Source organism: Mirounga leonina, unplaced genomic scaffold (assembly GCF_011800145.1).
Source record: "Mirounga leonina isolate KUSES-001 unplaced genomic scaffold, KU_Mleo_1.0 Mir_99, whole genome shotgun sequence".
NCBI lineage: Eukaryota > Metazoa > Chordata > Mammalia > Carnivora > Phocidae > Mirounga > Mirounga leonina.
In genome coordinates, this window is record NW_023270971.1 from 6,389,161 (window position 1) to 6,415,472 (window position 26,312).

Sequence of the window (26,312 nt, forward strand, 5' to 3'; positions counted from 1 at the left end):
ATCATGACCTGAGCCGAAGGCAGACGCTTAACGACTGAGCCACCCAGGCGCCCCCAGAAAGGCCTTTTTAAAAAGTCTTATGAGTAAGCTCATTAAAACAGAGCGAATTTTGGGGTGCCTGGGTGGCTCAGTCCTTAAGCGTCTACCTTCGGCTCAGGTCATGATCCCAGGGTCCTGGGATCGAGCCCCACATCGAGCCCCACATCGGGCTCCTTGCTCCGTGGGAAGCCTGCTTCTCCCTCTCCCGCTTCCCCTGCTGTGTTTCCTCTCTCGCTGTGTCTCTCTCTGTCAAATAAATACATAAAATCTTCAAAAAAGAAAAAAAACAGAGCCAATTTTGTCAAAATTTTAACATATTTCATTGTTTCCTTCTAGACTCATTATTTGCAGGCATTACAAACCAACGAAACAAAGTTTTCTTGTCATCAAACTTCTACAACTTACCCACTCAAATTTGTCTCTTGCTAATCTTTCACATTCTGGCACAGTTGTTGTTTTTTTTTTTTAAAGATTTTATTTATTTATTTGATAGAGAGAGAGAGACAGTGAGAGCAGGAACACAAGCAGGGGGAGTGGGAGAGGGAGAAGCCGGCTTCCCACTGAGCAGGGAGCCTGATGCGGGGCTCTATCCCAGGACCCTGGGATCATGACCTGAGTTAAAGGCAGACGCTTAACGACTGATCCACCCACCCCCGGCACAGTTTTTTACTTCAAGATGAAATGGCTCTTTTTCCCTTGATAACAAATTTGCACTCATAATCTTATTCTATGCTTATATTTCTTTACTCCTTCAATTCTTAAGATAGTCTCAATGGCCCATAAAAGTTACAATGTTTTTTAGATTTATACATTTATTTGAAGAGAACTGGCATTGTTACAGACTAGATTTTTCTTTATGAAGAATGGAATGTTCATACATTTGTTCATATCTTATTTTGTGTATTTTAAAAAAGATTTTTTTAGTCTTCATCATATTGAATAAAATGGGATCCTACCCATTTCTCTTTTTTCCTGCTTTATCGACATATTATTGACCCTTAATATTGTATGAGTCTAAGGTATACAACATGTTAATATGATACATTTATAAATTGCAAAATGATTATTACCATGGTATTAGCTACCACCTCCATCCCATCCCATGGTTACCTCTTCCTTTTTTGTGGGGAGAACATTAAGATCTACTCTCTTAGCACATAAATTACATCTTTTAAGCAATGTAACTACCTTCTATTTCCTCAAGTAACTGTAGGCAAGTAACTGAGCATGATTTGAAAGATACAAACATTTAGCAGACCAGCCAAGCAAGCACTGTAAAACCTGTTATGGCCACACACATCCCATTTGCATTTCTTAAAGTGGCAAAATTGAACATATACATTAATATACCCCAAGGGTCTATCCACTCTCAAACATATAAAAGTAGGAGGCAAAGGAGTGCCATGTGTGTGTGTGCATGCATACCATGCTTGGTGATCAATGTTTTTGTGTTCTACCTTCCTTACAAATTATCCAGGCAATAATTTAATATCAGTCTAAATTTTTAGAGTGTAATGAAAGACCTTAGAAATTACATTTAAGTTGATATACTAAAGAGTAATATAATCATTGATAATACAAACAATTCAGGAAATTCAGATTAACTACAATCCCCATGATCAAACATAAAATGTGCTCTATCACTCTATTACATCATCTCATTTTATATTCCTCACGGTTTCGCAAATTGATATCACTTTGCTTTTTTGTTTGCTTATTTATGGTGAACATTTCCCCCACTAGATGTCAAACAATAAAGAAAGAGAATTTGTCTTCCTTGGTACCTAGAACATGTATGAGACTTTCAGTGAATAATTCTGAATAAAGAAATACGTGAATGACATCTTTACACACAATAATTGTATCAGAAGGAATAGGTTTCATTTTACTATTTTGCAAGTGAGGAACTGAGGCATTAATGATCATTTAGCTACTTAGATAGACTCAGAATTTTGGCTTCCTGACTACCAATCCAATATACCACATTACTTTCCCAAACTAAATAAATGTACTTGTGCAAGTGAAAAATATATGAAAGAAGAAAATTCTTGCATACGTGTGATTCAGTGAGAGGGTTTCTGAGATGAATTCTATCCTAGTGGGGGGGCCCTGTAGGCAGTATTTTGGTAGAATGCTGTTAGGCTACAACTTCTTTTATTCAAATTCCCCCCCCCCCACGCTATCAGGGGGATGTCCTGTATTACTTTTTTTTTTTTTTAATTCTTGATGGTTTTCCCTTTGGAGTACTTGTAATTGAGCACCAAGGAAGTGAAATGTAAGTTGTTCCCTGGGTTTTGCTGTAACAAAGCTTGGTACTGAAATTGGCTATTTTATTCCCCCTCCTCCTACCCCAACACAGCATCCATTATTCCTCTCTTCCAAAGCCCTCTTAGCAAAATCAACCCAGCTGAGACAGAGCTAATGTAGTATGTTTCCCATAGGTTATTATTCAATTTTCTCTTTTGGCTCGCTTTTTGGGTGCCAGGGCAAATCATTATTAAAGAGACACCGATAGACTGTGAACTGGGAAAGGCAGATTGAGTTTCGCTAGTGCTGCCGCCGGCCCTGGGGCTCTGCTTTCTCCCAGATGGAAGCCAGCATTCACACAGGGCACAGGGAGTTACCAGGTGTCCATCCAGAGTACTCCCCTACTTCTTCCACTAACCAGGGAACACTTTGTATTAAATTGAGATTGTCCTCATTGAGCTTTTTTGTTTGTTTTTTTCTACTGAGAGTTTTCTATTAAACTGTTCAGAACTGTGTGGTACTTGTTTGTTTTTAAGATTCCACACGTCTCTTTTGATTAAAACATGTTGTTGGGTGACATTTCCTAGAATTTTTGTCAAATCATTTCTCATGTCAATCCCCTTCATCCTCATTGTTTCCCCTCTAAAAAACTGGCATCTGGTAGTGATGATTTAGACGTCATTTCTGCTGACCTCATCCCCGATTCAGAGAAGACAGTAGGGGGTAAGTTCAGCCCCCACACTACACCGGATTTAGGCCTGGGAAGGCAGTATAGTTCTTACTACATCTATTGGGCAAAGGAAGAAACTGATACACATCTGGGCTCCAAGACTCCCCAAGGTCACACTGATGGTCAAGGCCTGAGCGCCTGTGTTTTAGAGCAAGACTGAAGAGCGCTCGACAGCTGAATTAAAAACCGTGGGTCCCTGTCCCTGGTGCATCCCAGAGGCGGCAGGGGATCGCACAGCTGCATTGTCCTGCGTGGGAGCCGGGCCGGGAACTGGCAGGGCGCGGAGTCCTCTCAGCAGCCAGCTCTCCTGGGCTCATGAGCACCCTGGATCGGGCCATTTCACTGTTGTCCCAAGAATGAACAGGATGCTCAGAGGCGTGTCACGGCAGACAACCAACCAGCTTCACACTGGCGTCTAAGTCCGTCCTCACAGCAGGGCTGGGACACAGGTGTTACTAGCCTCCCTTTCTCGAAGCCGCCTGTCAAGGGTCATACGCTCAGTGCACTGCAAAGCAGGCGCTCAGAGTCTCGGCCCCTCCGCCCAAACCCATCGGCCAGACTTCGGCCGGAAAGGAATTGGGAGGACGCGTTTTCGGTCAGCCCGAGCCTCCCGGGGCACGGTAAGGAGAGCGGGGGCCCGACGGCCGAAGCATCGGGGCGGCCCGGCACGCGAGCGCGGCCCGGGGGTCGGCGGGGAAGCCCGGGCCCCCGGGTTTCTCCCCCGGGCTGGGGCGGCCGCGGGGGCGACGGAGGCGGGGCGGCGGCGGCGGCGGCGGCCGGGGGCCCGGGTTTTCCGGGGGCGGTCCCTGGCGGCCGCGCATTCCAGCGCCGCCGAGCGCCTCCCCGGGGCCGAGCCGCGCGTCCCGGCCGCTCCCGCGCGCTCCCGCCGCCGCGGGCTCCGAGGGCACGGCACGTGGCGCGCCGCGACCCCGGGGCCGGGCCGCCCCCCGCGAGCCGGCGGAAGCGCTCGAGCCGTCCCTTGGCCCGAGCCTCCCGCAGACTCCGCGCGATCCGGCTGCGGCGGGGGCCGCGGGCTTTCCTGCGAAGCCGCTCCGAGGATCCCCGGGTGAGTGGGGCCGTCGGGTGTCGCGCGTGGGGCTCCGTTCTCCCGCGTCCCTAGCCCAGCGTCCTCCCAGCTGTCCCCCTCTCCTTCCCCCTCTTCTGCCTCTTTCCTCCTCCGTCATCACTTCTGCGTTCCCCTTTTCTGCTTCTCTCAGCCCCGAAGTTGCAGCCACCTCCTCGGCCGATCTGGGGCCTCGTGGGAGCCGCAGCTCGGGTGGGTGAGCCCAGCCCCGCGGCCGGCGGCTTCTCCCAAAGCCCCGCGTGGGAGGCGCCAAGAGTTGGGAGTAGGGTGTGGGGTCCCTTGGTCCGGCACCAGCAGTTTCCCCATCCTGTCTCCCGGCCCTGTTTCTCCATCTGTGAAAGGGAGAAAGTATCCTTGGCGTACAGAAATCAAATGAGAGAGCGGGTGTGCAGAGTATCGTGGAGAGAAGCCTTCCTTCCAAGTGCTCTCCCCACTCCTCCTCCCCCTCTCCCCTCCCCACTCTTCCTCCCCCTCCCTCCTCCTCCCCCCTCCCCCGCCCCCTCCTCTCCCTCCCCGCCCCCTCCTCTCCCTCCCCGCCCCCTCCTCCCCCTCCCCGCCCCCTCCTCCTCCGCCCCCTCCTCCTCCTCCCACCTCTTTACTTCGGACTTGGTTGTTCCAGTCGTTGCACCCCTGCTCTCCCTACCCCTCCACAAATTCCTTGAGGGTAGAGACTGTCTCCAAGCCTCATCTCCGAGGCCTCCTCAGCCCTTGGCCCAGGGCCTGGCAAGTAGGTGCTCAGTACTGTTCACGCGTGGAAGAAGGGGAGGTGTAAGCCGTAAAAACCTGCACACCTGTGGGAGGTTGTTATTTTGAGTGGCCAGGCTGGACTCCTGTTCCTACAGCTCCACCCTTTCTTCCTGACTGGCCTTGGGCCTGTTGGCACGGGGTGGGGGCGGGGGTGCGCTCAGGAGTCTCCCCTTCCTCTATAGATTCCTCAGAGCTCTAGGCCCCGGTAGTGAAAGCTGCTCAGACATTGAAGGCTCAAAGATTCCTTGAGTACCTGTGGTACCACTGCGGTGGGGAAATAGGAAAGCTTGCAAATGCCTGAATGGGGGTTGGGGTAGGGGTGGGGGCGGGAAGGACAATTCTCTGGAAGTCAGGAGACACTCAGAGTTACCTTGATGAGGCATTTTCCCCATCTTGACTTCGCGCTCCACATCCCTAAAGTGAAGTGGGGATGGAACAGACGGGCACCTCCGGTTGAGCGGGATGTGCCCTTTGGGTTCTGTAGGGCAGCCAGCAGTCCTGTGAGCCCAGCCGAGCCTCAGGACATCTGTACTTCTGCAGCAAGGACTGGAACAGCTGAGGAGAAGCACTTCTCCACTGCACCAGGGACCTCCCATTTCCAGCCCTCCTGGGGTTATGAGTCATGCCCTGGAGGTCACAAGTCATGCTCCATCTGGAGATGTTCTAAACAGTGACCTCTCAGGGCGTCAGAACCGTGGGCTCCCCTGCATGACAGGTCTGGGGATTCCCGGTCTCTGGCATGGTCTCTGGCATAGCCTAAGAATCACAGAGCCGGGGTGAGGTGTTTGAGACATACACCAAATTAGAGACCTTGGGGGCCTCATGTGGTTGGGTCACATAGGGGGCCCAGGTGTGACAGGCCAACGGAGTAAGTGGCAGTCTCAGTTTCAGGTGCTTCCCTAGCTGTATGCTGATCCTTGTTTTAAAAAAAAAAGTGCTTCTGTTTTTTCACTGTGGTTTAAAATCTACAAATAAAGGAAATGTCGCCAAGGAAAGAGAATCTTTATCTTGATTGGCCTCACTGCTGCAGTTGGAATCAAAGGTAGACACGTGTGCTCACACTCACAGTTTATGGGAGTAAATGCTGGTATTACCACAGCCTGTAGGCACCTGCCCCGGTGGGCCAGACAAGCCAAATGATGTAATAATGATCATACTTGAGGGGCGCCGGGGTGGCTCAGTCGGCTCAGCCTCCGACTCTTGATCTCAGCTCGGGCCTTGATATCAGGGTCATGAGTTCAAGCCCCATGTTGAGCCTACCAAAAAACAAAACAAAACAAAACAAACCATACTTGACATTTACTGAGTGCTGACTATGAGCCAGGCATTATTCTAAGCATTTTACAAGTGTTAATTTATTTAGTCCTTACCACAGTCCTATGAGGTAGGGACCACCATTTTGTCCATTTTATAGTTGAGGAGACTGAGGTCCAAAGAGAGTGGGGAACTCACCCGTGATCACAGGGAGCTGCAGTTTGCATCCAGGCAGTTTGGTTTCAGGGCCTGAGCTCTGAACCGCACTGGAATTATGGGGATCTGGGTCATTAGATCTTATTTCTGTCAGTTACTTGCAGGGTCACCTAGGGCACAGTAAGTAAGAATTTGACAGCCACTGGACTAGTAAATCACTAGGGACCCTAGTATCTTTCTGCCTCACTAGGGAAACAGAACGGTGTACACCCAAGAGAAAAGCTCAGAGGTAGCCAGGAAGGGGAACAGGCCAGAACTATCCCTGGCTAGCATGGTGGACAACAGCAAACCAGATTCAACAACTCTACTGTGTACTTTACATTGCTTCGTGGTGCGTAGCTCTAGTTTCCTTATTTTATTGATTTGGACTCTGGCTGATTGGACATGCGAATTGCTGGTGACCAACTACATAGGATCGGAGAGAATGAAATGGAGGAGGGAGAAGGAAAACAGAAAACTAAACTCCCCAAATCAGTTTCAAGTACTGGTGACCTATTTGTGGCCTACATGTCACCAGTCCTAATCCCTGATAATCAGGACTTTGCACCTTGCAATCTCTGCAAGGCTAGGGAATCCTTAACTCAGTGCTCTGGACAGCGTCTACCAATTGATCGGGAAGCTTTTTTTCTTGCTCTCCCAGATTTTCCACTTCATTCCTCTGGGGGATGGTCTAGGAAGTAACAAATGGCAAAACGGGAGACTTTTTTTTTTTTTTTTTTTTTTGAGCATCCTGGGTAGCATTTTAAGAAACACCTTGGGGCTTTTTAAAGATTCATCTTCTCCACCCCTTGCTCCTTTCTGTTTTTTTCTTTAATGGCCTTCAACCCAAGACCATCCTGGACCTGGGGCAGGGCTCTAGGGGAGGTAGGGTGTCAGGGGAGCAGAGTGAGACTTGGAGATCACCTTGACCACCCTTTCCAATGGACTGACAGGAGGAGGAGGCCCAGTTTGAAGGAGGGACTTACTCAGGATCACACAGTGTGGTCATTTGCTAATGCTGTAACAAATTACCACCAATTTCGTGCTTCAAAAAAATCAAATTTACCGTATTACCATTCTACGGTCAGAAGTCTGGTATGGGTCTTTCTAGAAGAAAAGGCATCAGTAAGCTGAGTTTCTTTCTGGAGTCTTTAGGGGAGGATTTGTTCCCTGCTCATTTGAGTTGTTGGCAGAATTCAGTTCCTATGGCTATAGGACCAAGGTCACCGTTTCCTCTCTGGCTGTCAGCTGGGGGCCATTCCCTGCTTCTGCAGGCCTCTGCAGCCCTTGGCTCGTAGCCGGCTTCCTGCATCTTCAAAGCAAGCAATGGTGAGTCAGGTGCTTCTCATGCCATATTTCTCTGACCCTCCTGCCTTCCTCTTCACTTTTAAGGACTCATGTGATTAGACTGGACCCACTTGGTCGTCCAAGATAATCTGATCTCAAAGTCTTTAAATCACATCTGCTGACTCTTCGCCTCTGTTTTCATGACTCTGCCCTCTGAGTCATGCTTCTTTTTTCATAGTCACGGTTCCGGAGACCAGGACCATGGACATCTTTGAGGGTCTGCTGTTCTGCCTGCTGTATGCATTTTTGGAGATTGACTTGTTCCCGATCACATAGCTTGGCAGGGGATTCACACCACTCTGGTGCCCTTGCAGCTCTATCACTAACCGTCCCCCCACCCCACCATCCCACCACCATGGAGAATCTCCTTTGTGGGCCCAGCACACAGCAGGCTCTTAGTCACTGGCAAATAACCGTGATGGATGGTAGAGGCTTAAGCAGGATGCTGTGGATTTGGCCAGGGCTTCTCTGCTGGCTCCCTGTTGGTTTCTAAGACTCTGTGATTGGCTGGTCTGATGGGTACGTGCAGTCTTGAATAGTTCTGGCTGTTTTCTGATCTCTTTGAAATATCCTGGTGTTTTTCCATTTTTCCAGCCACAGAATAGCAGACAGAAACTCAGGCAGGGAACACGTCTTTAGACTGTTAAGAATTTTGATGGAGACGGAAGCCAACTGGGGTAAAATGAGAACAGAGCCCTCCTCGGGGACCTCGGGTGATTGGACAAAGTCCTCTGATTTGATTCATTTCACATTTTTGATCGTTGTAAGTCCTGCCCGTCCCTTCCTCTGGCCCCCGTCTTTGGAACAGGGGTCCCTAGTGAGATGGCTTGGCTTGGTAAATGCTTGAAGCTGTTACAGAAGGGGAAGAGAACTGTCTCTGAGGGTGAATGTGAGGTGTGGATGGTCTCACCCGCAGTAGGCCTGGGAAATCCCTTCCTTTTTTATCGGCTCTCCGTTCTGAGAACAGAGAAGGAAATGTTCCTGCTGGGGACAGCAACTCCCCCACCCCTATGCTCACCTCAGTGCCCAGCTCTGGAGCCCAGGGAATCCTAGAGAAGGTTATTCTGAAAGGTCAGTGCCCCTCTCTCTGCCTGGTATGTACAGGCTAGTCTGGGAAAGGAGGAGGCCCTCATAATCCTTCCTGAGTGTATAGAGAGCCCAGAAAATGATCGAGTCAGAGGATGCATTTTGTTTTAGAGATGGGATTCTGACTTTTAAGATCATGGGGCGAGGATCCTTTCCGGACAGCTAAGTTCCAACTCAGCTCAGATCTGAAGTCCTCCCATCTGTCTGTGTTCATTCCCTCACCCATCTTGGGTTTATTGGGCCCGTCCTGTGTGCCAGGGCCCGAGAGCTGTGCCGAGGGTACGGCTGGGAACGGGAGGCAAGCCTTCTGCTCTCCTTGTGCTTGCATTTGAGTGGGCAAAGGTGGCCAAAAAAACCACATACACACGCAAACAAACAAGCTAATTTTAAGTTGTGAAAAGTGTCTGAAGACATTAAAACAAGGTCTGAGATAGAGAATGGCGGCTGGACGAGGGTAGTGATTTAACAAGGTGATTCTAGAAAAAGGCTTTTCCAAAGAGGTGACATTTAAGTTGAGGTCCTGGACACTGAGACAGTGGTTGTTGAAAAGCAAGATCTGCGGGGAAGAGCATTCTAAGAAGAGGGAACAGCAAGCACAAAAGTCTGATCAGGACATTAGTTACCCCAGGCTAGTAAGGGGCCAGTGGGGCCTCTTCTCGGAACTTGACTTGCTTTCTCTGTCTGGCCTCGATGCTCCATTCTTCTCGGGTGATTGCACCAGCTCCTTCTGAGGGTAGAGCCTTCGGAAGGGGTCCTATCAGCGGAGTGATGCTGGTAAGCCCCTGAGTCTGCTCCCTGGGTGGGAACAATCAGCCTCATTCTCCCCATTTGGCAGAATGCCCGAAGAGATGGCCCCTGCGCCGGTGACTCAGAGCTGGGCTCACTGCCCCCTCTCCGGCCTCCGTGCCAGGCCACACCTGCAGGAAGCCACCTGCCTCGGTCTGCTTTCTCTCCCACATGGGGATAATTAAGCTTGCCAGCCAGCAGGAAGTCATTTCTTTTATTGCCTTCTTCCTCAGTGAGCTCCTTGGTGGTAAAACCGGTTGGATAACCACGGGCAATCCCTCAAAAGTCAACTGCTAGCTGCCGCTCAGAAGTGCAGGGTGTGCTTTTCCTGTGGAAGATCAAAGCCAGGACAGACTCTCAAAGGCTCTCCGTGTGGATGAAACTATCCCTGCGCTTTCCTAGATCAGCCTCGGAGCGGTCATGGCGCCCCAAATAGTGGTGGGGCTCTGAACGCTCTGAATTTAGGAGCTGGGCTGTGTCCGCCAGCTCAGTTTAACATGGATGAAGTCCTTACTGTGCACCAGGCATGGTCCAAAGTAAGTGTGTACATTAGCTCATTCAGATCCCACGGCATCCCAATGAAGTAGTCCTGTTTCCATTTGACAGATGAAACGGAAGCTTAGAAAGGGTAAGCCTCTTGCCAGAGCCGCAAGGACTACAGATGCCCCGGCAGGCGCTATATCTTACCAGCTCTGGGCTTTGTTGATGTATCTGTTCTACTCATCCTGCCTCTCCCTTTATTTTTTTCCTTTTGAACACCTACTTCTCTTCAAAGCCTACATCAAAGTCCCCCGTCTTTTTAAAGTGTTGTGTTTTACTTAGACAAGAACAAAGGAATGAAGACGAATATTGTTTTGAGCATCTGTTATGTTTCAGGACTATGTACCTATTGTCTCGCTTTATCCTCACAAAAGTAGGGTGCAATATAATGCTCTTAGTGTCCTTATTGTAAAGATGAGAAGACTGAGGTTTAGAGATTTTAAGTAACTTGCCCCAAGTCACACTGTTGATAAGGATGGAAAGCAGGATTCAGATCAAGATTGTCTTACCGGCACTCTTTCTCTTTCTCTTTCCACTTCCTCTTCTCCAAGAGCATGTGGTTTGCACCTTCAGTGTAGGAGTGCCCTGCCTTGTATTGCAACTAGCAGTTCTACGTGATGTCTTTTTCCTGCAGAAGAGGGTGAGCTTCTTAGGGGCAAACATCTCCATCTCTACCCCCACTCCTCAATGCCCAGTGGGAATCACAGCGCCATCCGTGTTTCATCCTCAGCCTGGAGGAATCCGTCAGGTTAATCAACCATGTCATTGGTTGATTAAAAAAAAATTCATTAATTTGGATTAAGCCTCTATCATCTTTGTTGATAAAGTGAAGACATGTGCCAAGTCAGGGATACTAACAAATTCTAACTGGGTTGTCGGGGCGGGGAGGGGAGGCTATTTGCTCAGGTGCGTGATCCCTGCAGCCAGGAATTACTGATCATGGAATGGACGTTTGTGGGGTGCCCATCGTGTGTCAGAATACTGCCCAGTACTATGTGTGATCCTCTCATGGAATTCTACTCACCCTACAGGGCAGATGCTATTATTTGCCCATTTTTGTTTTTGTTTTCAGCTGAATAAATGGAAGCATTAGGAAGTTCGATAACTTACCCAAGATAGGTCAGCTAGAAAGTGGTGGAGCCACATTGAAACCCAAGCCAGCTGGCCTCTGAGCTGGGGCTCGCTCTTACCGCTGTAGAGGGGAGTGTAGAGGGGAGACTTCCCCGCTGTTTCCAAGTATTCCCTCCGTTCCCATGTACTCCCCTCGCCCAACCAGCATCCAGGAGCTCCGGGGGTGGGGGGTGGGGGGGGCCGGGGGGGAGCGGTTGAGTTAAGAAACATGTATTCAGTGCCCCTGCCACTGAGTAGAGAGGGGGCGCGTTCTGTGAGGAGAAGGCGCTGTGCTGGCTGAAGGCCGGGCCTCGGCAGAGCCGGAAGCCAGGCACGGGGTCCAGTCCTTCATCCCAGACGCATGGCACTTTGCCCCACCGTGTGGGGTCCCCCATGACCAGTCAGATGCCAGTGTCTCTTCCTCTTCCCTGTCGGTCTCATGGTGAGGGATGCTAAGTTACAGTCTTCACCACTACCTTCTTCTCTAGATTCATTTGCATTCGGGCCTTGAGCCAAAGGGATGGAACTGCATTCTCCAGTGATTCTGACAGGACTCATTTTTGGTTGAGGGGTGTGTGTGTGGCCCTGGAAAACCACCTCACCTGTCCCACCTACTGTGATGTGGCCTCGGGCTCTGGGCCTCAAGGCCCCTATGGCTTTTACACAGTAAAGAGGTAGAATCAAGAAGCCTGTCCCTCCCGCTGCCTTCTCCAGCCGGACTCCTTACTTTCTCCCGGCTCCCATCTCAAACAGGAGAGCAATGGCATTTGAAAAGAGCGCACAGATCAGGAGGCCCGAGTTCTCCCCTCAGTCCTGCCCTTAACCTGCTGTGTGACCTTGGGCAAGTCATTTCCTTCACCTGTAAAATGGGAAGGAGGCTGTGTGGCTTAAGCTAGATAGTGTCTAAATTCTATGTAGATGTCTAGAATGCCATTACTTTGTAGGGATTTCTTCTCCACAGAACAAACCCAGGACGAAATAGTATTGCTGATTTAGTTTTCTGTTGCTGCCATAACAAATTAGCACAGATTTGGTGGCTTAAAAATACATTCACTGATCTCACAGTTTCCCTGGGTTCAAACACAATCTCGTTGGGTCCTTACAAAACTTCAGTCAAGGTATCAGCCAAGTTGCATTTGCATCTGGAGGATCAAATAGGAAAGACTCTGCCTGCAAGCTCATTTAGGTTGTTGGCAGATTTGTTTCTTGCAACTCAAGGCCAGCAGAGCCGTGTCTTTGACCTCAGGGAAAGCTTTAGCCCTCTTTTAAAGAACTTTCACCTGATTAGGTCAGGCCCACCCAGGATGCTCTTTTTGTTTACTTTAAAGTCAGGGGATCTGGAACCTTAACTACATCTGCAAAATCCCTTCACATTTGTTATGTGACCTAACCTAATCCCAGGGGTAGCACCAGGGAACAGAGATTATGGGGGTCATCTTAGAGTTCTACTTACCACAATTGCTTTATAGAAATATCCTCTTTACAGTTCTGACGGGAGCATACTAGAGGCAACTTTCTGTTTTGTGAGTTAGGTCAAATGACTTAACATTTGAAATCAGTTCTAAAAACTATTTGTTCTTACACTAAAACTATTCTGTTTTGAACTTGTTTTTTAAATGTTGTATATTGTGCTTCCCTTTATTCTCATGTAATTATCCTCAAAGTTATTTTTTTCCAATACCATTAAATGAATATATATTACTACATAATTGAGAATTTTATATATATATAAAATATAGCATAATATATATTCTCATTATATTTTAAATATTAAATTTAATATATATATAAATATATAAAAATTATTCCCAGAGGAAATAATTTAAATGTTAACTTTTTATAATTAGTTTTGCTCCTTTCTATTTGAAATCATACATTATAGAAAACTATTAATTTAAAAAATCTTCTATGTTCTTAGCTGATTTTAAAACACTTTTTGTTCTATCAGTATTTAAGAGAATTGTGTTGAACTCCCCCACTGTAACTGTGGCTTCATCTGTTTCTCCTTATAATTCTGAAATTAGGTTCAGAAAAATTAAAAATCATTTTATCTTTTGGTATCTCTAGTTATAGACTGCATATCTTTTCTTAATTCTCTAAATCCAGAGTGCCTTTGGCCGAAAGCAATGAGTCTGACCTGGACTTTGGATCTGGCATATTCCATGATCTTACTCCTGGGTCTGTGTGGAGGCTTTGGAGATGAACATAGGGTCAGGAGACCTGAGTTTGAATGTCAGTTACTTCGCTTTATAATCACCAGCCAGTTAACCTCCCTTGGCTTTCATTTCCACATCTGTAAAATAATATATCCAACCCAGGATTATTGTGAAGGTTAAGTAAGTTAATGTGTGGGACGAGGCCTCGCACAGTACTTTGCACTTGGTATTTGTTAAATGCTGGCTTGTGTGATCCTGTTTTTGAGGAAATAAGAGGAGGGGTACTTAACTTCTCTGTGCTTCTTGGAAGTGAGTTATATCTTCTGAGTAAATAACAGTAATTCCTAAGGGAGTATCTTGTATATAGCAAGTACTGAATGAATGAATGAATGAATGAATGAATGAATGAACGAATATCCTGGACAGAGTTACTTGTCCTGATGGTGCTCAGCCAGAACCAATATTACTTTGTCAGAGGGTGAGAGCTGCTTGCTAGGGAGTGATTCTCATGATTGAAAGGCGGATAGATAGCACGGATTAGTCACCTTGGATTCAATTATTCTAAAACTACTGACTTGCGGGAAATTTTAATTTCTGAAATTTATATATTTTTTTGTTGGCGCTAGAAAATTGGCCATATGATAGAATTGGTTGGAACAATGATTTTTTTTTTTTTTCCCCAAAAAGGTTTTCAGTTGCTTATGAAAACTGGCCTCTCGCAGGGCAGGTGGTGTAGGGCCCACGGCGTCAGTGGCTGGTGATACCGTGGCTTTTTTGCTTGTCAGCTCAGACTGGTGTTAACGCAGCTTCTTAGACAAACTTATATAGAACATATGTCGGCGTTTATTTATTCATTTAGTGAGGTCATCAGGAGATAAAGTATGCCAGTTTAAATTGACAGGAGTTTAGGCCTGACTGCTGTTTCACCTCCCATGGTCATAAAAAAATCCCATTTTTATCTGTGATAAGGTTAAATCTGTGATATGAATGGTTTGGGCCACAGTCTGACATGACCCATTAATCAGAAATAACAAGTAGTGTATCTGCAAAGCAAATGACAAGCAGCTTGATCTGTGGTGATTAATTAGATGTGCCAAGAAACAGGGTTTTATGTACTCGCAAGAAGCCATGCACCCGGATGCCAGATAGAGGTCAAACACAAGTCAGCTGGCAGAAGCCCGAGTCCTGCTTTTTCTCAAGGAAAACTTTCCAGCGTGCCATTGAAGATGCTGAACATATGCTCTACGTAGTTCTTATTTTGGGGACACAACTTTTCTTTCACGGTGGGGAGAGGTGTTCCAGGGGAAGGAACAGCCCGTCGGAGGGGACACGTTTGAAGACTGAGAAGGTTGAAACAAGGAGCGAGAGCTCCCTGTGTGTTCGGACACCTGGTCACGTTCATGGCCAGCCTTAGAGCCCTCTGGAACAGTAGTGGCGCTGAGAGGGCCCTTGGAGAACATCATAACCTGTGGTTTTCAGACTGTGTTTTGAGGAGTCCAGGGGGTTCAGGGGAAGCTGAACAGCTGTACTGTACCAAGTGAACAGGCTGTGCTAAGCAGGGACACCAAAATAACACCTGGGAAAATTAGTTTTATGTGTTACGGTTTAGTATTGCTTTTAGTTTGAATTGTATGTGGGAAGGGGGTGAGCATCCTAATCTCTAGTGCTTAGGGCCTCTAAGGATATTTATCCAGCCTCGCTGGCTGGGACCCCCAGACCCCTCCTTTGCCTCCTCCCTGGCATTCTAGAGCAGCTCTGTGTTTATCTGTTTTTGTGATCAGGGTTTTAAGTAACGCCATGTGCAAAAGAGTACAATCTAGAGTGCATTGCAGTACACAGAAGAAGTTTCATTTATTCATCTACTTGTTCTATTCTGTTTTGTGTTGTTTAGGCAGCGACTTGATTGGATTTATGTCTTTGAATGATTATTCTGGAAGAAGGTGGGGTTGAAGGTGGGGAAAGACCTCCGGACCTCCGTTCCGCCATCTGTGAAATAAGGCTGGTGTAGCTTCTGTGATTCGTGATGGTGAATGAGCCCTGAAGCCTGAGTTCCTGTAAATGACAGGTTTTCCATATAAAAGTCAGCCAGGGAAATTATTCCTGGCATTTGGAGTCTCGGAAACTCTTTGATGTTCATGGATTTACCAGAAAGGGCTTTCGTGGGGTTCTTTTGGCCCAGGGCAAGCTAGCTGTTGATGTAATCAGGAGACCACAAATAATGATTTCTGCCTCCTCTGTCCTTCCTTAACAGTGCAAGGCTCCTGTGACTCATGCTTCTGAGCCTTGGACTTGGAGTAAGTGATCACATTTCCAGGGCTGAGGCAGGGCCAGCCTCCTCGGCCTCTCCCTCTTCGGCAAGCCCTAGCCTGAAAGTCCTGGTCTCCTCGGGAGCCTTGCCAGAGGCTTCTCCTTCATCCTGGGCCTTGCCTAGGTCTGACCACACTGGCTGCAGAGCACCTGGGAATCAGTTGCCAAATCACAGTGCTGGAGAGAGTCGTAGCAGCCTTAGAGATCCGTGGGTCCGGGGGTTCCCAAAGCTGGCTGCGTATTGGGAAAAACGGCCTCCTCCTGTCCCTTCTTGAGTCTAATTCAGTAAGTCTATAATGGGACCCAGAAATTAGTGTTTTTTAATACTGTCCTAAGATGGTTCTCACTTGACACAGTATAGGGCATTTGGTGACCACTTGATCTAGGCTCATACTTGAATTTTATTGGACCATTTTCCCCTCAATCCACTGGGCTTAAGAAAATTAAATGTAAGACACGCTCATGTTTAGAAAATTCAAACAGCGTGAAAACATGAAGAATGAGAAGCAAAAGCTTCTCCCACTCCTAGTCTGGCCCCCAGGTAATCACTATTTAACTCTTTGGATTCTGCTCATAAATGATTTTACATTTATGTATCATCCCCCATCTGTCTACTTAATTCTACAAAATCTGAGCCAGACGAATAATCCTATGCACATTATTCTGTACTGTACTTTTCCCCCCACTTAGAATGTTCAGAACTCACTGTAGATCATCATTCTTTTTAGTAACTATTAAATACGTTAATATTTGTAACACACTTGGAACAATACTTGGTGAATAGCAAGCACTAAATATTTGTTAAATGAGTGAATGGTGTACCAATATATGGATATACACTATATTACTATTATGGACACTTGTTGCATTGGTTGCTGTAACAAACAATGCAGAAATGAACATCCCTGTGTGTATATCTTGGAGGCTTTGCCTTGGATATGGCCGTCAGCAGCTTACTTAGCGGGGCAGCAGTGGGCATGGAGCCAAAGGCATTAGAAAGGAGAAGGTATTGATTAGGACAAAGCAGGGCATTGGACTAGAATTGGAAATTTTGTCTGGGACCTAGAATCACAGAAATACAGATCTCAGATCTCAGATCTAGAAGGAACCACAGCAGAGTGTTTGTTCCAGCCTTGTGCCCTCTGGGCAGGGAATGGGTTAGGTCTGTGGTTCGTTCCCAAGTTGTACACTGAGCCCTGGGAGCCACAGTGAACTCATTGGAAAAGTGTATGGCGGCCGCAGGATCTGTAACATTTTTGACATCCCTCCCACACTGTGCAAACGACTAGCTCGAGAAAGTTTACAGTTTAACGTGAACCATAGTGCATTCCCTTTGGCGATGCTCTGTTTCGTGAAGCTGAGTTTTTGGTGGCTGCCAGGATGCAGCAGGTGGTGCGCACAAATGAACGTGCAGTGGGCAGTGGGCGTGGCATTGTCCGATCTGACCCCAGAGTCTGCAAAGTGGTGCAGTGTCTGCCCACTGCCCACGTCCCATTAGTAAGTAACTGGTGAAGAATGAAATAAAAATATTTTCTTTTTTCAATTTGTATGATTTTTTTTCAAGCAGCTACTACTCTGTTAGGACATAAATGCTTACTGACTTGTTTGAAGCTAACTCCGTAATAAATGGAACTGCTAGGTATTCCTCTGGGCCCGCAGAGCTGTAAAATGTACTAAAAACTAAGGGTGCTGTGAATTGAAAAAGTTTGGGAACAACCGGTTTACCTCTTATCCATCAGAACTCTTAGGTGTTAAGTGGGAGAAGCCACGCTGACTCCGGCTTAAAGGCAGGGAATGATTCGCTTCTGTGTCTGGGGTATCCAGGATTGCCGGTGGCGTCAGACTGCATGGGGTTCGGGTCCTGAAGCCTCCATTTCTCCTTCCGTCTCAAAGATGGGCTATCCACACGTGGGTGAGACAGCACCCTGCCCGCCCTTTCCAGACTCACATCCTTTTGGTTGAGCAGTCCCCAGCAGAAAGAATCATCTTAACCAATGCCCTGGGAGGACTTGGGCTGCCTTGGCCAGGGTCACTTGCCCAGCCCTGAATTGAGGCTATGATTAGTGATGGCCAAGCCTAGAGCACATATCTACCCTTGTGCTCAGGTGAGCGCCTTCACTAAACCACACAGAATAGGTAGGTTCTCCACAGAAAAGAGCAGGTTTTATTACCAGGAGAATGGGAGAAGGGGCACAGGACCAAAGACAAATTAACAGATGAGGGGCCAGACTGGTAGTGTGATAGTTTAATAGTTAAACATGCAGGCTCTGGAGTCCCACGCATCTGGCTTCACTTCCTTGGGCAAATTAACTACATCTGTAAAGGCTTTAGGGTCCTCATCTGTAAAATGGAAATAACTGAAGATAAAGTCCAAGAAATACAAAAGGCTGACCGCCTCATGGAGGTGGTGGTTGAAGGGAGGGCTAAGTGAGTTAATACACAGAAAGTGCCTAGCGTGGGGCCTGGCCCGTAGGAAGCCCTCGGTAAGTGAGCCCATTATTCGTATCGATCAGGTAACCTGAAGAGCACGGAAGTGGTAAGGGATGCAAGCTTCTGACTCCCGGAGAGGGTGCAAGATAGTGACTTCCTCTTTCCTGTCTGTCACAGAGTGAAGCAGCATGGACGCCGTCAGCCAGGTCCCGGTGGAAGCCACGCTCCCCAAGCACATCCTGGATATCTGGGTCATTGTCCTCATCATCCTGGCCACCATTGTCATCATGACCTCCCTGTTGCTGTGTCCGGCCACTGCGGTCATTCTCTATCGCATGCGGACTCATCCCGTCCTCAGTGGAGCCGTCTGAGATCAGATCTCCTAAGAGGGGCAAGGGAGTGATGTGGACGGTGTCCCCTCCCCCCACTTCTTCCTTCTTGGAAAAGCAGCAGGAGGGGCTTTGGAGTGTGGCCTCGGGAGCCTGCCGCGTGAGAGGAGACTGGGGTTCTGTTTGGATTTTGCCACCAGCCAGCTGTGTGAGTTCAGGCAAGGGACCTAATTCTGTGGGTTCCAGGTTCCTTCTCTTTTAAATGGGGATCATGATCCCTGCCCTTCCTACCTCATAGGGTTGCAAGAACCAATGACTTGGTGGGGGTTAAAGCTGTTGGTGATTGTGAGCAGTAAAGCCCACCACAGATACACAGGTGCTATTGCTAAATGCTGAGAAGCTTCGAAGAACCAAAGCACCTGATCGCTGACGCTGGCCTTCAGGGGGGCGAGGAAGATGCTGGGGGCAGAGCAGCCTTCGCCGGTGCCCCCCAGGTCAAACGAAGCAAAGGCACCCTGTCCTCATTCCAAGGGGCCAGCAGCACTTTGGCTCAAAGTCATTTTCTTTGTGGTGCCACTCCCTCAAGTTATGGAATTTGGAGGGAATTGAGCGTGGCAGGGGGAGGGAGATGGGTGGGACTTCCCAGGACCTTCTCTGTGCCAGAACATCTACCCCTATAACAATCTAGAGGAGGCTGTGCCATTTCTTGGCAATGCCAAGGGACCTGGGGTGATGGGCTTCTTTCTACATTGGAGTCTCCTCACTTTGACACTCAAGCAATGTTGGAAAACACAGGGTGGCTGAGTGGCCTGGGCAGCTTTCAGGATTTCCAACCCCCACCCACTTGTGTGCCCCACACTCGAGGAGCTCTGTCCCCGCCGCCCCAGCACCCGCTGTAACTAGCTCCATGGTGTGAAGTGTAAGCCCTTCATTCCCTCCCACCAGCAAGCACTGCAGCCAGTCTAAGCTACAGATTTTAAGAGATGTTCCCGGACTTTTGGAACTAACTCAAAAACAATGGTTATTTTAGATGCTATGATCTATATTTATAGAGAGAGATTTCTGGACCACCCAAGCTCCTTGACCAAAATCAGGAGTATCTTGGGATGTATTAAGTTATGTAAAAAGATAGCACAGATATCAGAATATTATGTGGAAGTGATGCTTTGACTTTGGTCTGACTTCACTGATGTATACAACCAATTTCCAATAAAGTGCTAGAATGAACATGTCTGAGGTCTTTCTTTAGAGAGCACTTATTAAGCTCAGGAACTCAGGTAAAAGGATTCCACTGAATTTATGGGCCTTAGAGACCATTTGAATGTAAGAACTGAAAGGGAAAGAGAAGAATCCAGTCGACTTCGGGGTTCTATCTTTGGCAAGTGGGTAGTTGCGCAGTTTACATACACAGAGGATGCAGAGGGAAGAACAAATTTTCTAAGTAAGTGATGAATTTTGTATTAGAGATGTCGAGTTTGAGGTGCTTGTGATCTTTAGGCGGACACTCAGGATGAACTGGAAACCTGGGTGTGTTCTTTGGGAAAAATTTTATGGCTGGAGTTACACTTCGGGGGATTATCTGCATATGGTAGATATGCCACACAAGTGGACAGGACCACCCAGGCAGAGTACACAGACTGAGGCAGTGAGGTGCTAAATGCAGAACTTGGCAGATGCTACATAGGAGTGGAAGGGGGATGGGTTGGGGTGGGGGGAGACAAAGCAAGGAGGTGGAAAAGGTCATGTGCTAAGAAGTGATATGAGGGGGGATGCGATCATACTGTGTGAGTTAAGGAATGAGTCAGAGGAGAGGAAGCAGAGACAGAAGGGACACCTCTTTCCAGATATAGGATTGTAGTCTAGAGGTAAGGGAGGAGGGTTTGGGAAGAATGGTCAAGGGGGATAGATATACGTGATAAGATTCTGATTGGTTTGCTCAGCATCCATCCCAACTTTTGCTTTTCTTTTCTTTTCCCCTAATATGCCTTCCTGGGTAACAGAGGCTAGAAAGTGAAAACCTACAATGAATGTGAACACCACATTTTCCTAACTGAACTACAGTCAGAGATTCAGACGTGATTTAGGTTTTGCTAATCAGATGCACACATGTGAGGCTTCCGTGTGGGACCTAGCTGGGCTTGGGACAGAGACCACAGGGTGCGAAACATCACGGTCCCATTGTCGATCCATAGCTATGGGCAAAAGACAGAGCCAAGAATTCCGCGTTTTTAATGCGGTGCCCTGTCCTTCGAGAAGCATAGTACCGAAGTATCTGGGAACTTTGTTTCACTGTGACAGCTGCCCAGAACTTAAACCTCCTAATTGCTTGCTGGAAGAAACCTTGGAACATTTGTAATTGATAAGCATAATCTTAGTCTTGGGCAATTCAAGCCTACGAGAAGCAGCACCCTGGGAATTGCTGAATGTGGGCGTAGGCTGTGTTGTGCATTCCCTAGCCTTTCTGAGTCTGATTCCAGGTCTGTAGAGTGGAAGGTATCAGAATTAAATGAGAAAATCATTCTATGATTTTAGGGTGGAGTGTAAATAAGAGATTTTTAGGCAGCCCCCCAGATGGCGATACAGCTTTTTTTTTTTTTTCCAAGTGGAGTAGTTAGCTCACAGAAGTTTTCAGCCCATCTTATCACATTCCTAGCAGCTCAACATTTTATCTTTCTGGTTCTGGTTTCAGCAGCTCTGAAGGTAACTTAGGAACATCCAGTCCAACCTCCCCTATAATAAAGGAATCCCCTCTCGAATGAGAAGGTTGCCACGTGTGGCCTATTCAGTATTTCCCAGTGTTGTTCTAGATCACCTGCGACAGGTTCACCCAGGAGCATTTATTTATAAATTTGGCTCCCAGGGGCCTGCTTCACACTTACTGAGAATCTCTGGGAAAAGGTCTTGCGTATCTGCTTTGTAAAAACAAGCTCCCTGGGTGATCAGTGAGCAGGTTAAACGTGGAGAACCACATGCTGGTGGAAAGGAATCCACTTCTTACTGAAACCACTCCTTGACAGCTGTTGTATTAAAATTCTTCCTTTAAGAGAGAAGTCAGGTCTTGGGATGCTAGCTCTGCCCTCTTGGGTCCACCCTGAAGAGATCAACTTCCTTTTCCTGGGGAAACTTCTGAACATTTTTTTAAAAAGATTTATTTATTTATTTTAGAGAGAATGGGGTGGGGAGGGGCAGGGGGGGGGAGAGAGAATGTCAAGCAGACTCCTGCTGAGTGCAGAGCCTGCCGTGGCCTGAGCAGAAGAGTTGGTCACGTAACTGACTGAGCCGCCCAGGCACCCGCTTCTGAGCATTCTGAATGAAGATCGCTGTCATGACTTACCTCACCCCACCATCTTGCCTGGGTGGGAAATTCACACTTTGCATTACATGGTGGCTGTCATCCTCCCTCCCTCCTTTGCCAGGAGAGCAAGGGCCTGAAGAATCTTGGCTTCAGTATGCATTGGCTCTCTGATTGTGGACAAGTCAACAAACTCTTTGAGTCTTAATTCCCTCATCTGTAAAATAGGCATAGAAGTAACTCTAGCTACCTCATAGGTTTGTTACAAGGATTAAATGTGGTCACAGCCACAAGGAGAAATGGTAAAATACAGCAAATGCTCAATACATGTGATCTATTACTAACGAGTCCCAGTTTCTTCATCTGTAAAATGGTGATGACAGTTACTTCTGAGTGTGGAGAGGATTAAATGAGATCAAAAAGTAAAAAATTTGGCCAGTGCCTGACTCATAGTAGCCTCTCAATAATGGTAACTATAATATATGGCCAATAATGCAAAAATACTAAAGGCCTAATGGGGTTGGATCCTTAAATCACCAGTTAAAGTAGTAACATTGGCACTAAATTCACGGAGGGCCTCAAACAAGTATAAAAGTCGTACCTCTTCTATATTAATCTCCCTTTAGAAATTCTTTTTCTTTTTTTTTTTTTTTTAAGATTCTTATTTATTTATTTGAGAGACAGAGCACAGAGGGAGAAGCAGGCTCCCCGATGATCAGAGAGCCTGATGCGGGGCTTGATTCCAGGACACCGAGTTCAATACCTGAGCCGAAGACAGATGCTTAACTGACTGAGCCACCCAGACGCCCCTAGAAGTTATTTCATAACTTATTCACCATTATTTAATCAAACACAAAGTGTTTCCACTTTTAAGTTTTAATCCTTTACAGAAGTTGCTTTCTACATTTTTAAGTGTGAAAAAAATTTAAAAACCTTTCAGTAAGATAAAATTTTCATCAGGCCTTTACATGATTCTTGCTAAAGAGAGAATGGAAAGAGGATTGTGATGTGAAATGATGATAATAATAAAATCTTGAAATCTTTAATTACCAAAGTCAAAGCAACTTTTAAATTGTCCAGATCACACAAAGAATTTGATTGAGGTGTATGAGAGGCTTTTCAATTCCCATAGAGATTTACATGCTAGAAAAAAGTTTTTGGGGTGCCTGGGTGGCTCAGTCGGTTAAGCGTCTGCCTTTGGCTCAGGTCATGATCCCAGGGTCCTGGGATCGAGCCCCCCACGTCGGGCTTCCTGCTCAGTGGGGAGCCTGCTTCTCCCTCTGCCTTTGCCCCCACACCACTCATGCTCTCTCTCTCTCTCTCGCTCACTGTCTCAAATAAAATCTTTTTTAAAAAAAGTTTGTGTTAGCAGGTTAGCAAGTAATGTTGACATTACTTGTCAACATCCAAAAAGTTTTTATATATATTTAAAGTTGGACAGCTACCATTATACAGTGAATTGTTTACATGTGTGAACTTCCGGACAAGCACACTGAAATCCATGTGGCGCCACCAGCATGTTCTGTTGAAAACAGCTGTCTCAGAGTCTCACTGCCCTCATTTGTAAAACGGGAGGTCATGCTTATCTCTGTGGTGCCGCTGAGATTAAGCAAGACACCGTATCTAAAATATTTACAGACCCCGACTTGCAGGAAGTACTCAGTGCTTCTATGTTACCTAAAAATGGAGGAGGATCGTTAGCTCTCTCTTTTATATACAGATACGGGTGGGGCAAGTCTGCTGGATTGGTTTCACCCAAACACCCAAGGAAACATTCCCAGGGCACCCGCAGGAGAGCACCAAGAGGCAAAGACACCAGCAGGGTGTCTGCGAATTCGGTTCTGACACTCTCCACCTGGAAAGAGAACATCAGATCCCGCAGGTGAAGGGTTCAGTCCCACAGGACTGCTCTCCACATCACAGGCCAGGCGCAAACCCCAGTTACCTGCGCTTCTGACCTATGGCTACAAATTGGAGGACCCAACAACTCCTCTCCAACTCAGGGCACCAACGTCAAGTCCGGGTTGTTACCTCTACTTCGGACTGGCCATAAATCAGAGGTTCCCACAACCTCCTCCTTGCCTTCCATTAATTTGCTAGAGCACCTCTCGGAACTCAGAGAAACCTGTTTATTTACTAGATTACTGATTTATTACAAGGGATATTGAAGGATATGAATCAATAGCCAGATGGAGAGATACATAGCGTGAGGTCCTGAACAAAGGAGCTTCTATCCCTGTGGAGCTTGGGGCCTGGCACTGTGGCACATGGAAACTCTGAACACCCTCCTTTTAGGTTTTTATGAAGATTTCATCACATAGGCATGATTGATTAAATCATTGGCCGTTGGTGACTGATTCAACCTCCAGCCTTTCTCCCCTCCCTGGAAATCAGGGGTGGGGACTGAAAGTTCCACTCCTATATTCATGGTTGGTTTCCCTGTCCAGCCATGGGGCAACCAGCCCCATCCTTACCTGCCTTCCACAAGTCACCTCACTAACGTAAATCCAGTTGTGGTGGAAAGGAGCTTGTTATGAATAACAAGACCCCCCATTTCACCTTTATGGCTCTGAAGCAATTTCAGGAACTGAAGGCAAGAGACCAAATATGATGACAAAAGATGCCCTCATTGCTCTTATCACTTCAGGAAATTCCAAGGAGCTGAGAGCCAGGAACTGTGGACAATGAACAAATAGATTTTGGTTGTCTGAATGACCAAATACATATATTTTTTATAAATCACAATATCACAACAGCTAAACTGTCTAAGGAGAAATTAGGAAATAACATAAAAAGCTAATTCAAATAACTATTATCCTCATATTCTATTTATATATTTTTCTTAAAATTATTTTAATAATCAAGTTTTCCCTCTCAGATTTGTCTTAGTGACATTAACAAAAAACTCCCAAATTATAATATGACCGTACAATAAAAGTTTAGCAGTGGTTGGAACTCAGTGTTAATGAAATGAAGACACAGACAAATGTAGAGAGAAAAAAACAGATGTTTTCATAAAAAAAATAGTTTTCATAATTTTTCATTTCAACAACAAATTTCATAACAACAATATGAATAATATATTTATTATGAACTTCTGAATTTCTATCATTGACTTTAGAATTTCCCCTACTGGAGTCCTATATACTTCTATTTGCCTTTATGCAAGATTTGCACCTCAGAAAACATATTTAAAATTTTGTTGTTGTTGTTGTTAGAAAAAAAATCCAATATGAATGTTTCTGTTTCATTGTACATAGCAAATGTTTGTGTTGTGTGTAATAATTGATATTTACTCTAAAAAGGAAGATATTTGTGTTCTAGGAATTGAACAGCAATTGGTCAAAGAATGATTTGTGGACATCAGGGTGGTAGATCACTCTTATTTTTTTTTTTCTTTTTTCATGTTTAGTACTAAATTATTTTAAATTTATGGGAAGCTAAGGTAAATGAACCATAACTTCTCATTTTGTCACACTTAAAAGGGACTAATTTGAATGGTGGCCTGAAAAGATATGCCCACTTCCTAATTCCCAGAACCTGTGAATGTGCATTTATTTGAGGAACAGAACTTTATTGATGTCATTAAATTAGGGACTTTGAGATGAGAAAAGATCATCTTGGATTATCTGGGTGGGTCATAATACTGAGTTCCAAGGACCCTGGGATCATGACCTGAGCCAAAGGCAGACGCTTAACTGAGCCACCCAGGTGCCCCTTGACTTGAATTTTTAAAATGGAATAGTAATTAACTAGATGGAGACAAGAGGGAGGGACATTCTAGGCAAAATCAGCAGCAAGTCTGAAGGTACTGATGTATCCTATATCGTGGCGTGTTTGAACAAAAAGTTCTTGGTACCTTTAGGCAGAGTTGAAAGAAAGCACGTGAAACCGTGTGAGCAGTAAAGACAGAAAGTTAGGTAGCTTCCATAGTACCAAGTACTCTGTTTTCTAAGTCACAGAGCTCTGGTTTTAGTCTTTAAATCAGAGACCACTTATTAAGTGACATACAAGCTCAGTGAAATTTGGGCAACTGCTCATCTGTCCAGCCTAATGTTGCCATGGAGGAATTAGAGGGCCAGCACTGCCAGGGCACCCAGGTTGTCAAGAGGTGCTTAAATCTGGAAGGTAAGTAAACTATAATTTTTAAATTATAGCGCACCTATAGCACACCTAATTGGTAACTAATTAAGGTAACATGTCAATTATTAAGAGATCAAGCCAAACTTCATTTCTGTTAGGTGGTAGGAGCCATTGAAAAGCTTATGTTTTTAGAGAATACCTGGGGTGCAGCATGGAAGTTACAGTTATGGGGTGGCCAGTGTGGCCAGAGGTCAGTCAGTGAGGAGAGTATGCTGTCATCCCGGAAGGAGGTCGGGGCAGTGGGAATGGGGAGGGAGAGACAGTGTATGACTGGAGATAACTTGTTGGTTTATCACCCTGGACTGGAGAGATAAGAGGGCATGTAGAATAAATCCTAAGATTCTGGATTATTTAGTTAGCTGGGTAAAGGTATGATACGCTGAGATGAGGAATAAAAGCAGAGTTTGGTGGAAAATAAGTTCAGTTGTGGAAATTTTGAATCTGTGGTGGCTTTTACTAATCTGATTGGAGATGTTCAGGACATACTTAA

At 46.3% G+C, this 26,312-nt stretch overlaps 1 protein-coding gene and 1 long non-coding RNA gene across 3 annotated transcripts in view; one reads left to right on the forward strand and one right to left on the reverse strand.

The window, feature by feature from the left end:
* Nucleotides 1–3,093: 3,093 nt before the first annotated feature.
* SMIM3 (small integral membrane protein 3) lies at nt 3,094–19,614 on the forward strand. Of its 2 annotated transcripts, none has more exons than XM_034999519.1 (2): nt 3,094–3,636; nt 18,236–19,614. In XM_034999519.1, the coding sequence occupies exon 2, from the start codon at nt 18,247–18,249 to the stop codon at nt 18,427–18,429; it is 183 nt and encodes a 60-aa protein (XP_034855410.1). In that variant the 5' UTR covers nt 3,094–3,636; nt 18,236–18,246; the 3' UTR covers nt 18,430–19,614. The 2 variants fall into 2 exon arrangements, with proteins under 2 accessions (XP_034855410.1, XP_034855409.1); XM_034999518.1 differs by lacking the exon at nt 3,094–3,636 and adding an exon at nt 3,916–4,082.
* LOC118006752 overlaps nt 18,340–26,312 on the reverse strand; it is a 32,524-nt gene continuing 24,551 nt past the window's right edge. Inside the window, exons 3-4 of the long non-coding RNA XR_004678178.1 lie at nt 24,154–24,354; nt 18,340–18,440 (exon numbers count right to left, since the gene is read on the reverse strand). This is a non-coding gene — a long non-coding RNA (uncharacterized LOC118006752). The remainder of the gene's footprint in view (nt 18,441–24,153; nt 24,355–26,312) is intronic.